Genomic DNA, 13,908 nt, shown 5'->3' with positions numbered 1-13,908 from the left:
CAAGAAACTGAGAGAACCCTATTGTCAATAATAACATCTGCTCTTCTAAATCCAGCCACACAAAAGATCGTATATACCCCCAGACTTTTCTGTTATATAAACTAAATAAACTCCCTTTTAGCTCTGCCAGTTTGGGTTGCATGTTCTGTCACTTGCAACAACAACAAAATCCTAAGTGATGCTCATTCCAACCACTATCCTAATAGAATAAACAAACAAACAAACATGAAAACCACTAGTGAAAAAAAAATACAGCCAAATCATATTATATTCTTCCGTTGGGGCCAGAATGAGAAATAAAACTCTTACCATACGTGCAAAACATGCAGTAAGGATTCCACTTCCAGATCCTACATCAAGAGCTTTAGCTCCTTCATGCAACTGATCAAATAGAAGTTCTAGTGCATATGCATGCTGCCAAAAGAAAACAAAATATTCATTAAGACTAAAGTACACATATCATGGCATACAAAGAAAGTTGCCAACTTTCTACAAATTTTCCTACTACTGTCATCTACCAAGATAACCAAAACATATATCCTTATATCTGCCCAGGTATTACTTAAGAAAACTGTTTGATTAGAATTCTTACATTCAGATCACGTGTTTCAGTAATTTTAGACCTCCAGTGTGTGAATTTTTAACTTTTAATTAATTCAGTAAAAAGATTAAAAGATTTATAAGTGAAAAGTCTCCACCGTACTCCCATTTCCAACCATTCAGGTTTCACTCTGTAAAGGTAACCAATATTACTAGTTTCTTGTGACTCCTTCCAAAAAGGAAGGAATTCATTCTTTGCATATATAAGCAAATACAAAAATACAAAGGTTAATTTTGTATTTTTAGTAGAGACGGGGTTTCTCCATGTTGGTCAGGCTGGTCTTGAACTCTCGACCTCAGGTGATCTGCCCACCTCGGCCTCCCAAAGTGCTGGGGTGACAGGCATGAGCCACCACACCCAGCCAGTATTCTCATTACTAAAAATAATCAGATCAGGCTGGGCATGGTGGCCCAGGCCTGTCATCCCAGCACTTTGGGAGGCTGAAGTGGGTGGATCACGAAGTTGGGAGTTTAAGACCAGTCTGGCCAAGATGGTGAAACCCCAACTCTACTAAAAATACAAGACAATTAGCTGGGCACGGTGGCAGGCGCCTGTAATCCCAGCTCCTCGGGAGGCTGAGGCAGAGAATTGCTCGAATCTGGGGGGTGGAAATTGCAGTGATCCGAGATCGCGCCACTCTACTCCAGCCTGGGAAACAGAGCGAGACTCCATCTTAAAAAAAAAAAAAAAATCAGATCCAATAGCATTTACTACCAGATCTTGGTTGATAAAAATACACATCCATTAATCTATAGTGATAAATTAATACATCATTCTATACATACATAAATGAAAAACAGGGGAAACTTCCCAACAAATATATATACACATAATAAATACATGTAGAAAAAATGATGAAAATCATCCTTTGGGCAGCCATCTCAATAATAACTGATTGACTCAGGTAAAAATCATAAATGGAAGCTAAAACTAGTGTACTAACATTTGAAAAACAGGATTATTTACACAATCTCAAAGGGTTTGCCTCAGATGAATATTAATCAAAAAAGGAAAAATAGTAATTTTACAACGGAGTTCAGAAAAAAGTTTTCCACTGGAAAAACTTGGTCAACACTACCTTAATCAGATGATCAAAGTTAACATCACAATTATGGGACACATTGACATCAAATGCCTCTGCTAAGATACTTCATTTCTGGGATATGCCAGGCAAAAATGCATAACCCATATTGAATTATGAGGAAACATCAAACAAACCCAAATTGAGGGACATTATATAAAATAAGTGGCCCATATTCATAAAAATTTTCAAGGTTTTCGAGGCCGTAAAAGAATAAGGAACCATTTCTCAGTCATTCTTTAAAGAAAACTAAAAAGACATGACAATCAAAACTCACACTCTACCATTTTCTTTTCCTATAAGGAACATTATCAGAACAATTGATGAAATCTGAATAAGGTCTGTAAATTGGCTAATAGTGTTATATCAATGCTGACTTCCAGATCTCAAAAATTGTACTATGGGTATGTAAGAGAATGTCCTTATTTTTAAAGGTAAAGAGCATTGGCCGGGGCGGTGGCTCAAGCCTGTAATCCCAGCACTTTGGGAGACCGAGGAGGGCGGGTCACAAGGTCAGGAGATCGAGACCATCCTGGCTAACACAGTAAAACCCCATCTCTACTAAAAATACAAAAAATTAGCCAGGCGTGGTGGCGGGTGCCTGTAGTCCCAGCTACTTGGGAGGGAGGCAGGAGAATGGTGTGAACCCGGGAGGCGGAGCTTATAGTAAGCTGAGAACGTGCCACTGCACCGAGACTCCATCTCAAAAAAAAAAAGGTAAAGAACATTATGCCTGTAATTTACTCTAAAAGAGCTTGGGAAAAAGGAAATATAATACACATACACACACACACACACACACACACACACACACACACACACACACACACACAGGAGGGAGGGGATAAAAGGGAAAGACAATAAATGATAAAGCAAATGGTGAGATTTGCTTTATCAATGTAAGACTGTGTGGACAAAGGTATACAGGAACTGTACTATTTGTATATTTCTGTAAGTTAGAAATTATGTCAAAGATTTAAAAACATTTGGGCCAGGTGCAGTGGCTCACACCTGTAATCCCAGCACTTTGAGAGGCCGAGGCGGGAAGATAACCTGAGGTCAGGAGTTCAAGACCAGCCTGCCCAACATGATAAAACCCCGTCTCAGCTAAAAATACAAAAAATTAGCCAGGCATGATGGCAGGCACCTGTAATCCCAGCTACTTGGGAAGCTGAGGCAGGAAAATCGCTTGAACCGGGGAGGTTGATGTTGCAGTGAGCCAAGATCGTACCACTGCACTCCAGCCTGGGTGACAGCGAGATTCCGTCTCAAAAAAAAAAAAATTAAAAACATTTTATCAACAAAAATAGCCAATCCCAAAGAGAAGGAACGAAAATGCCCTATTCTACAAAACGAATCTAGGTGATAAAAGCCAAAATACTGGTTACCTTGGGGCTGGGGGATAATTAAGGGAGGGCACAAGAGAACCTTCTAAGATGCTGAAAATGTCCTGGGTAGTGGTTATACATGCATACTGTGTTAAAATTCACCAACCTGTACACTTGAGATGTGTGAACTATACTCTGTGTGTAACAATTTAAAAAAAAAAACTGACAACTACTTATTCTAATCACTAAAAGTGGATGACCAGACGTTATGGACCTCCTGATGTGATGCAACAGGAAGGACCATTAGGAAGTGTTCCTGAAAAAAAAAAAAACGTTTCAAGAATAAGTCAGGCCAGGTGCGGTGGCTCAAGCCTGTAATCCCAGCACTTTGGGAGGCCGAGACAGATGGATCACGAGGTCAGGAGATCGAGACCATCCTGGCTAATACGGTGAAACCCCGTCTCTACTAAAAAATACAAAAAACTAGCCGGACGAGGTGGCGGGTGCCTGTTGTCCCAGCTACTCGGGAGGCTGAGGCAGGAGAATGGCGTAAACCTGGGAGGCGGAGCTTGCAGTGAGCTGAGATCCGGCCACTGCACTTCCAGCCTGGGCGACAGAGCGAGACTCCGTCTCCAAAAAAAAAAAAAAAAAAAAGAAGTCAACCACCACCAGGAAACAATTAACCAAATTCAGAATATGAGAAATTCTATATAACAAATATAGAATTGACAAAAATAGTTTTGTCAATAAACAAATAGCATTTAAAAAAAGAAAGGGGTCTTTCTTTAAAAATTAAAAGAGACTTTAAAAAACTGAAACAAGACCAAAAAGATGCAACATATAGACTGTGTGTGGATACTGATTTAAGCAAATTAACTATGAAAATTCTTAAGCACCTGGCAAAGTTTGAACATGCACTAGACATAAGATATTAAGGAACATTGTTAGGTATGATAATGGCATTATAGTTTATTTTTAAAGTCATTGAGATTTATAATAAAGTATCCAGGGGGCCGGGCGCGGTGGCTCAAGCCTGTAATCCCAGTACTTTGGGAGGCCGAGGCGGGTGGATCACGAAGTCAGGAGATCAAGACCATCCTGGCTAACATGGTGAAACCCCGTCTCTACTAAAAATACAAAAAACTAGCCGGGCGTGGTGGCCGGCGCCTGTAGTCCCAGCTACTCGGAGGCTGAGGCAGGAGAATGGCGTAAATCCGGGAGGCGGAGCTTGCAGTGAGCCGAGATCGCGCCACTGCACTCCAGCCTGGGTGACACAGCGAGACTCCGTCTCAAAAATAAATAAATAAATAAATAAATAAATAAAGTATCCAGGGATCAAATAATATTCTGTATGTTTGGGATTTGCTTTAAAATACTTCAGCAAAAGAGAGAGTTACACCAAGAGCAGTGGTTCACAGCCTGTAATCCCAGTCTTTCGGAGGCCGAGGTGGGCAGATCACTTGAGTTCAGGAGTTCAAGACCAGCCTGGGCAACACAGCGATACCCCATCTCTACAAAAATACAAAAATGAGGTGGACGTGGTGGTGCACACCTGTAGTCCCAGCTACTTGAGAGGCCAAGATGAGAGGAGGGTTTGAACCCAGCAGGGGAAGGCTGCAGTGAGCTGAGATTGTGCTACTGCATCCAGCCTGGGCCACAGAGCATGACTCTGCCTCAAAAAAAAAAAAAAAAAAGAGAGAGAGAGAGAGTTAGATAAAACAAGATTAGCAAATTGTTGGTCATTATTCGAGCTGGGTGATTTATAGGTTCATTACACTATTTTATTTGTATACATTGTACTGGAATTCTTCCATAATTTTCCATAATAAAAAGTTGTGTATTTATTTAAAGCTAAGGTTTCCAAGCACTTGGGAGCTTAAAGAATTTTTTAAAAGTTAAAGCTATCTTTTCCCCCAACTAATACATAGAGAGAAGGCCTTTTTTTTTTTTTTTTGAGACGGAGTCTCGCTCTTTCGCCCAGGCTGGAGTGCAGTGGCGCGATCTCGGCTCAATGAAAGCTCCGCCTCCCAGGTTCACGCCATTCTCCTGCCTCAGCCTCCTGAGTAGCTGGGACTACAGGCGCCCCCCACCGCGCCCGGCTAATTTTTTGTATTTTTAGTAGAGACGGGGTTTCACCGTGGTCTCGATCTCCTGACCTTGTGATCCGCCCGCCTCGGCCTCCCAAAGTGCTAGGATTACAGGCCTGAGCCACCGCACCTGGCTGAGAGAAGGCCTTTAATAGATGCAGCCTCACATAATCCAAGAGATTTCAAACTTTCAAACCAGAAAGTCCTTAATGTTCCACAGAACCCTTTTAGGGGTAACACACAAATATGTGTTAAATGGCTGTTTTTTTCCCCAATATATTCAAGGTTCATGCAATTACATTTGCCAGTCTAGAATGTTCCCCCAATTATCTTCCTCCACCTATCACTTTGCTCTGTTCTTCAGACACTGACTCATTTAAGGAGTTCTGGCAAGGCATGGTGACTTATACCTATAATCCGAGTGCTTTGAAGGGCCAAAGTGGAAGGATAACTTGAGGCCAGGAGTTTGAAATCAGCCTGGACAACATAGTTGAGACCGTATGTCTATAAAAAAGTTAAAAATTATCTGCGTGTGGGTCATGGCACATGCCTATAGTCCTAGCTCCTTGGGAGGCAGAGGTGGGAAGATCACTGGAGCTGAAGAGTTTGAGGTTAGAGTGAGTTATGATCTTTTGCACTCTAGCCTGGGCAACAGAGCAAGACCCTGCCTCAGGGGAAAAAAAAAGAAAAAAAAAGAGTCCTGTCCAGTTGTCCCCACACATAATGCACCACATTCTAGATGTGTCTACTTCCTCAGGGTTAGATTCAGATCAAAGACTTCTAGCAAGAACACACACAGGTCTTGCTATGCAACTTCCCCAGAGCATCACATTACGAAGTATATAATATTGGACCACCTCACCACTGGACATGTCAACCTCAACCACTCAGTAAATGTGGTCACCAATAGATCACTCTACTTTCAAGGCATATTTTTCTCTTTATAATTGATAATATGTGGGCCAGGTGTGGTGGCTTACGCCTCTAATCCCAGCACTTTGGGAGGCTGAGGTGGGTGGATCATGAGGTCAGGAGTTCGAGACCAGTCTGGCTAACATGGTGAAACCCCGTCTCTACTAAAAATACAGAAATGATCCACGCATGGTGGTGCATGCCTGTAATCCCAGCTATTTGGGAGGCTAAGGCAGAAGAATTGCTTGAACCCAGAAGGCGGAGGTTGCACCCAGAAGGCAGAGGTTGCAGTGAGCCAAGATCTTGCCACTGCATCCAGCCTGGGTAACGGAGCAAGACTCTGACTTGAAAAATAATAATAATATTTAGAGTACTAATTTGAGTCTACATGAGTATTTTTGTTCTCCAACCATCTTCCTCCTAATGGTTTTAGATTCATTAATAATCTTTGCCTAATTCATTACATTGATGATTACAAAATAGTGATCTTTATTTTTATTTTTGTAGAGTCAGGGTCTTGCTTTGTTGCCCAGGGTGGTTTTGAACTCCTGGGCTCAAGGGATCTACCTGCTGGGCCTCCTGAAGTGCTGAGATTACAGGCATGAGCCACTGCATCCAGCCAAAATACTGATTTTTAAAATTTCATTATTCCTTCTACATTAATTAACATTCTTCTGTTTTTCTGAAAAAAAAAAAACCAAAACACATTTTCACTTTTTTCCCTGTCTTGCTCTTTTTGGTTTTTTTCTTTTTTTTTTTTTTTTGAGACGGAGTCTCGCTCTGTCGCCCAGGCTGGAGTGCAGTGGCCGGATCTCAGCTCACTGCAAGCTCCGCCTCCCGGGTTCACGCCATTCTCCTGCCTCAGCCTCCCGAGTAGCTGGGACTACAGGCGCCTGCCACCACGCCCGGCTAGTTTTTTTTGTAGTTTTTAGTAGAGACGGGGTTTCACCGTGTTAGCCAGGATGGTCTCGATCTCCTGACCTCGTGATCCGCCCGTCTCGGCCTCCCAAAGTGCTGGGATTACAGGCTTGAGCCACCGCACCCGGCCTTTTTGGTTTTTTTCCAAGTCTCCACAGACTCATAAATTTTTCTTTTTCAATTCACTGTGCTATAATCTGTTACCATCATTATTCTTGTTGATTCTCAAATCCTCTCCAATTTGGCCTTTGGGAGCCTCTTCAAATCTGCTCCTATGTCCTTCCCACATTACCTCCTCAGCCTTTGAGTACTTCCTCACTTGACAGATGTCAGTCACTACTCCAAGGGGTACTCAACTCTTTTAGTAAACAGTGGTATTTAGGATCCCAAACCTGGATGCCAGGTGTACTCACTGCTACCAGGATACCATTTTAACAGGTTGCTTTTAATCTCTTCACCACTGCACCCATCACATTTTTCTTCATAGGTTTGGAAAATATTCCAGGATTATAGTTACTTCCAAGCTTGTGATTTTAAGGTTCACTAGATGTAGACGTCATTTCTCTTTGCATCCTCACTTTCTGCTTCTCCTACAATACTGCTAAGATTTATGCAATAAATGATTCAAGATCACAACTGCTTGTTCATATAATACAATTAAAAATATTTTACCCTACTCACATCTTGCACTGTATGCTTACTGTCTGTATGTGCCTACATATAAACATTCATATAGATGTTCCATGTAACTATATATATACATAGATATATACGTTTTCCTTATTAAGAGTCATAGATTACTCAGAAAATATAAGTCATTAAAAATGCATCCATTTTGGGAGAAAATTCTGACATAAGCTATGACATATGCTAAGTGAAAAAAGCCAGTCACAAAAAGACAAACACTTTATGATTCCACTTATATGACGTACCTAGAGGAGCCAAATTCATAGAAACAGAAAATAGAATGGTGGTTGCCAGGGGCTGAGGTAAAGAAAGAATGGGAAAACTGGGAAATTGTTATTGAATGAGTATAGAGTATTAGTTGTGCAAGATGAAAAGTGTTCTGGCCAGGCGCGGTGGCTCAAGCCTGTAATCCCAGTACTTTGGGAGGCCGAGGCGGGTGGATCACGAAGTCAGGAGATCGAGACCATCCTGGCTAACATGGTGAAACCCCGTCTCTACTAAAAATACAAAAAACTAGCCGGGCGTGGTGGCGGGCGCCTGTAGTCCCAGCTACTCGGAGGCTGAGGCAGGAGAATGGCGTAAACCCGGGAGGCGGAGCTTGCAGTGAGCCGAGATCGCGCCACTGCACTCCAGCCTGGGTGACACAGCGAGACTCCGTCTCAAAAAAAAAAAAAAAAAAAAAAGAAAAGTGTTCTGAAGATTGATTGCATAACAATGTAAATGTACTTAACACTACTAAATGGTACACTTAAAATGGTTAAGATGGTAAATTTTATGTTATGTGTATTTTACCACAATTAAAATTTTCAATGCATTTATATAAAATACAGTTTTGACAATAAAAAGACAAATAACCCAATTAAGAAATGGTCAAGAGGCCAGGTGTGGTGGCTTATGCTTGTAATCCCAGCACTTTGGGAGGCACACGCAGGAGGATTGCTTGAGCTCAGGAGTTTGAGACCAGCCTGGGCGACATAGCAAGACCCTGTCTTTAAAAAAAATTTTTTTGGCTGGGTGTGGTGGCTCACGCCTGTAATCCCAACACTTTGGGAGGCTGAGGCAGGCGGATCACGAGGTCAGGAGTTCAAGACCAGCCTGGCCAACATGGTGAAACCCTGTCTCTACTAAAAATAGAAAAATTAGCTGGGTATGGTTGCATGCCTGTAATCCTAGCTACTCAGGAGGCTGAGGCAGGAGAATTGCTTGAACCTGGGAGGCGGAGGTTGCAGTGAGCTGAGATGGCACTACTGCACTCCAGCCTGGGTGACAGAGTGAGACTATGTCTCAGGAAAAAAAAAAAAACAGTTTTAATTATTAAAAATAAACAAACAAACAAGAAAGGGGTAAGAGACTGAATAAATGTTTCTCCAAAGAAGATACAGAAATGGCCAATATGCACATGAAAAGATGCTCAACATCATTCATCATTAGGGAAATGCAAATCAAAACCACAATGAGATACCACTTCATAGTCACTAGGATGGATAAAATTTTTTTAAAAAAAGAAAATAACAAATGTTAACAAGGAAGCAGAGAAACTGGAACCCTCATACATTGCCAGTGGGACTGTAAAATGGTGCAGCTACTTTGAAAAATGGTTTGGCCATTCTTCAAAATGTTACTCATAGAGTTTTCATATATGATCTGGTAATTCCAACCCTAGGTAAATACTCGAGAGAAAGGAAAACACACAAAAATTTGTACACAAATGTTCACGGCAGCATTATTTAGAATAGCCAAACACTGGAAACAATCCAAATGTCCATCAGCAGTTAATAGATAAATGTTGTATAGCCACACAAAGGGCTATTAGTCAGTCATAAAAAGGAGAGAAGTACTGATTCACACTAAAACAGGGATAAATCTTGAAAACATTATGCTAAATCTAAAAAGTCAGTCATAAAAGGCAACATATTGTATGATTCTATTTATATGAAATGTCCAGAATAGGCAAATCTATAGAAACAAATAATAGATTAGTAGTTGCCAGGATCTGAGCAGAGCAGGGGTTGGGATCTGACCGCTAATGGGTATAAGGAAGGTTTCTTTCTGCAGTGATGAAAACCTTCTCATATTAGATAGTGGTGATGTTTGTGTAACTCTGAATAAACTAAAAACCACAGAATTCTACACTTTAAAGGGATGAATTCTGTAGTATAAGAATTATATCTTTTTTTTTTTTTTCTGAGACAGGGTCTTGATCTGTCACCTAGGCAGAAGTATAGTGGTGTGATCATGAGTCACTGCAGCCTCCATCTCCCAGGCTCAAGCAATTCTTCCACCTCAGTCTGCAGAATAGCTGGGACCACAGGCATGTACTATCACGCCCAGCTAAATGTTTTTTATTTTTTGTAGAGATGGGATCTCACCATGTTGCCCAGGCTGGTCCCAAACTGCCGGGCTCAAGAGATCCTCCGGCCTCGGCCTCCCAAAGTGCTGGGATTATCGGCTCAAGGCACTGTGCCTAGCCAAGAATTATACCTTAATAAAGCTGTTTTGTATTGTTGTTTTAAAATGCATCCTTTGCCTTCAAGTAATTGCTATGCTTTGTTCAGCAATAAACTGGACACCCAGACCAAACTTCAGGGGAAAGAAAAAAATCACTAAGTATTTCCCTTAATACCTGAAAGCACACCACTCCAGTGAATTTCCCAACCATGCTAGATACTGGTTCTCCAAAATAACTTTTAGCATTCATGCTTCTTTTTTTTTTTTTTTTTTTGAGTCAGAGTTTTGCTCTTTTGCCCAGGCTGGAGTGAAGTGGCGCAATTTTGGCTCACTGCAACCTGCACCCCCAAGCCAGGTCCAAGTGATTCTCCTGTCTCAGCCTCCTGAGTACCTGGGATTATAGGTGCCTGCCACCACACCTGGCTAATTTTTGTATTTTTAGTAGAGACGGGATATTGCCATGTTGGCCAGGCCGGTCTCGAACTCCTGACCTCAGATGACCCACCTGCCTCGGCCTCCCAAAGTATTAGGGTTACAGGCGTGAGCCACTGCACCCAGTCACATTCATGCTTCTGTATAAATCTTTCATTTAGGTAGTGTTGTGGGACAAATCAGAGATGGGACAGACTGAGCTCAGTTCAGGAGAGTGTTTAATTATTTAAAGGTGATCACCAGCTCAGTTGGACTAGGGTCCAGAAAGTCTGATCCCTGAACAAGGGGATCAATCACCTTTCAAGCAGTTTGTGGCGGGAGTTTCGTGCTGCAGGAAGCGTACTTGCAGAAGCAAGAACAAAGGCAGTCAATTAGTCTTTTACATTTGCTACACCCTGTCTTACATCCTTGGGAATACATGCTTTTGTAGCAATTGCTTATCAACCTTGTGACTTTACAGCCGAGCTAGGGAGGGAAGCAAGAAATCACTGTGCCTCAAGGAATGTAAAACGATGGAACACAGATAAGCCTCTCTGGGCACAAAGGAGGGATAAGCAGTTAATATTCTCTCTTAACCTGGCCTCCTGCCAGAGCGGGAGTGCTATATTACATTCTACCTTCAAGAAAAAGAATACATTTTTCAACCATTATACTTACAAAATTCGTTAATTCCCCCTTCAGTAGTAGTTCAAACTGTTTGCAGATTATCTTAAGACTGTAACTTTTCTTTTTAATCACTTACTGAATAGGTAATATACAAAAAAGCCATTCCTAATCTGTGGTTTAAAGAAAAAAGAAAGCCAGGACCAGTGGCTCACGCCTGTAATCCTAACACTTTGGGAGGCTGAGGTGGGAGGATCACTTGAGCTCCAGGGTTCAGAACTAGTTTGAGCAACACATTGAGACCTCATCTCTAAAGAAAATGTTTTTAAAAAGTTAGGGGTGGTGGTATGTGCCTATAGTCCCAGCTACTCAGGAGGCTAAGATGGGAGGATCTTTTAAGCCCAGCAGGTCTAGGCTGCAGTGAGCCATTATCATGCCTCTGTACTCCAGCCTGGGCAACACAGCAAGACCCTGTCTCAAAAAAAACCAAAAACTAAAAACTTAAGGGCTAGGTGCAGCGGCTCAGGCCTGTAATCCCAGCACTTTGGGAGGCCAAGGAGGATGGATCACTTGAGGTCAGGAGTTTGAGACCAGCCTGGCCAACATGGTGAAATCCCGTCTCTACTAAAAATACAAAAATTAGCCAGGCGTGGTGGCAGGCGCCTATAAATCCAGCTACTCAGGAAGCTGAGGCAGGAGAATCACTTGAACCTGGGAGGCAAAGGTTTCACTAAGCTGAGATTGTGCCACTGCACTCCAGCCTGGGCGACAGAGGGAGACTCCATCTCAATAATAATAATAATAATAAATTAAAATGTTAAAAAATTAAGAAAAAGGAATAAAGAAATTGATAACAGGTCAGGCACAGTGGCTCGAGTTTGTAATCCCAGCACTTTGGAAGGCTGAGGCAGGCAGATCACCTGAGGCCAGCAGTTCAAGACCAGCCTGGCCAACGTAACAAAACCCTGTCTCTACTAAAAATACAAAAATTAGCCAGGCGTGGTGGTGTACATCTGTAATCCCAGCTATTTGAGAGGCTAAGGCAGGAGAATTGTTTGAACCCGGGTGGCAGAGGTTGCAGTAAGCCAAGATCACCCCACTGCACTCCAGCCTGGACAACAGAGTGAGACAGTGTCTCAAAAAAAAAAAAAAAGGAAGAAGAAAGAAAAGAAAAGAAAAGAAAAGAAAAGAAAAGAAAAGAAAAGAAAAGAGAAAGAAAGAAAGAAAGAAAGAAAGAAAGAAAGAAAGAAAGAAAGAAAGAGAAAGAAAGAAAGAAAGAAAAAGAAATTGATAACAGATCAAGGACATACAGTGAAAATCAGATCTCACTTCCACTCGTATGTCCCAAATAAGCTAATTCCCTATCTTAGAATAAATCATTTTTAGTTTTCATTCCCAAAGAAAAACATATATGTACAAGTATGTGTGCATATGTGATTTTCACACATTAAAGAATGTTCTAAATACCCTTTGGGACTCAACTTTTATACTGTTTCATTCTTATTTTTCCCACCCAAAAAACTACCTGTAAGTATTATACTGTATTTCTTGAAGACTTTGTCATATTTGTACTTGCAGAGCTCCTTCATTTAACCGTCTCACAATACTCCACAACATGGAGGTTAAAATGGTCCCTGACTTAACAGTGGTTCAACGTATGATTTCTCGACTTTACAATGATGTAAAAATGATACACATTCTGTACAAATTGTACTTCGAGTACCCATACATCCATTCTATTTTTCACTTTCAGCAAAATATTCAATAAATTACACGTGATAGTCACCATTTTATTATAAAATAGACTTCGTGTTAGTTGATTTTGCCCAACTATAGTCTAATGTAAGTGTTCTGAGCACATTTAAGGTAAGCAAGGCTAAGCTATGAAGTTTGGTAGGCTAAGAATATTAAATGCATTTTAGAGTTACAGTATTTTCAACTTATGATGGATTTATAGGGACATAACTCCATGTAAGTCAAGGAGCATCTGTACTATAATTTATTAACCATCCACCATTTGTGGACATTGCTATTTTTTATAATTATAATAAATAAGACGTCAATAAATAACAAGTCATTCTGCACTCATGTAACTATATTATGGGACAAATATCTTGAAATAAAACTGGGAAATCTAAGTTATATTTATTTCACATTTTGATAGATACTGCCAAACTGTCTTCCAAAAACATTCAATTTACTCTCCCACACAAAAAAGTATGTGACTGCCAGTTTTCCATTTCCGATACAGAGTATCAAAGTTTTTAATCTCTAACAATCTGATAGTTGAAAACTGGTACCTCATTATAGTGCTAATTTGCAATTTACTAAGTATAAGTGACGATGAGGCTGGGCATGGTGGCTCATGCCTGTAATCCAGCATTTTAGAAGGCCAAAGCAAGAGGATCACTAGAGCCCAGGAGTTCAAGACCAACCTGAGGTGAGGTCCTGTCTCTACAAAAAAAATTTTTAATGGCCAGGCACAGTGGCTCACGCCTGTAATCCCAGCACTTTGGGAGGCCAAGGCAGATGGATCACTTGAGGTCAGGAGTTTGAGACAAGCTTGGCCAACATGGCGAAACCCCATCTCCACTAAAAATACAAAAATTAGCCAGGCATGGTAGCACATGCCTATAATCCCAGCTACGAGGGAGGCTGAGTGAGGCACGAGAATTGCTTGAACCCAGGGGGCGGAGGTTGCAGTGAGCTGAGATCACGCCACTGCACTACAGCCTGGGCCACAGAGCAAGACTCCATCTCAAAAAAAAAAAAAATTTAATACGTGAAGATGGCATCTTTTCATTTGTTTAA

General features: G+C 41.3%; 1 protein-coding gene across 4 annotated transcripts in view; it reads right to left on the bottom strand.

Moving 5' to 3' along the window:
• The window catches only part of PCMT1 (protein-L-isoaspartate (D-aspartate) O-methyltransferase), a 60,131-nt gene that overhangs the window by 22,074 nt on the left and 24,149 nt on the right, over positions 1 to 13,908 (bottom strand). For 2 of the 4 annotated variants that reach the window (XM_015137137.3, XM_001083841.5), the window contains exon 4: positions 310 to 414. The exons of the other annotated variants lie outside the window; for them this stretch is intronic. In XM_015137137.3, the coding sequence (XP_014992623.1) occupies positions 310 to 414 (105 nt within the window). The remainder of the gene's footprint in view (positions 1 to 309; positions 415 to 13,908) is intronic. 4 annotated transcript variants of the gene reach the window in all.

The sequence above is a fragment of the Macaca mulatta genome, chromosome 4 (assembly GCF_049350105.2).
Source record: "Macaca mulatta isolate MMU2019108-1 chromosome 4, T2T-MMU8v2.0, whole genome shotgun sequence".
NCBI classification, from domain to species: domain Eukaryota; kingdom Metazoa; phylum Chordata; class Mammalia; order Primates; family Cercopithecidae; genus Macaca; species Macaca mulatta.
The sequence above is the reverse complement of the archived record's forward strand: the minus strand, read 5'-3'. Positions and strand labels throughout refer to the sequence as shown.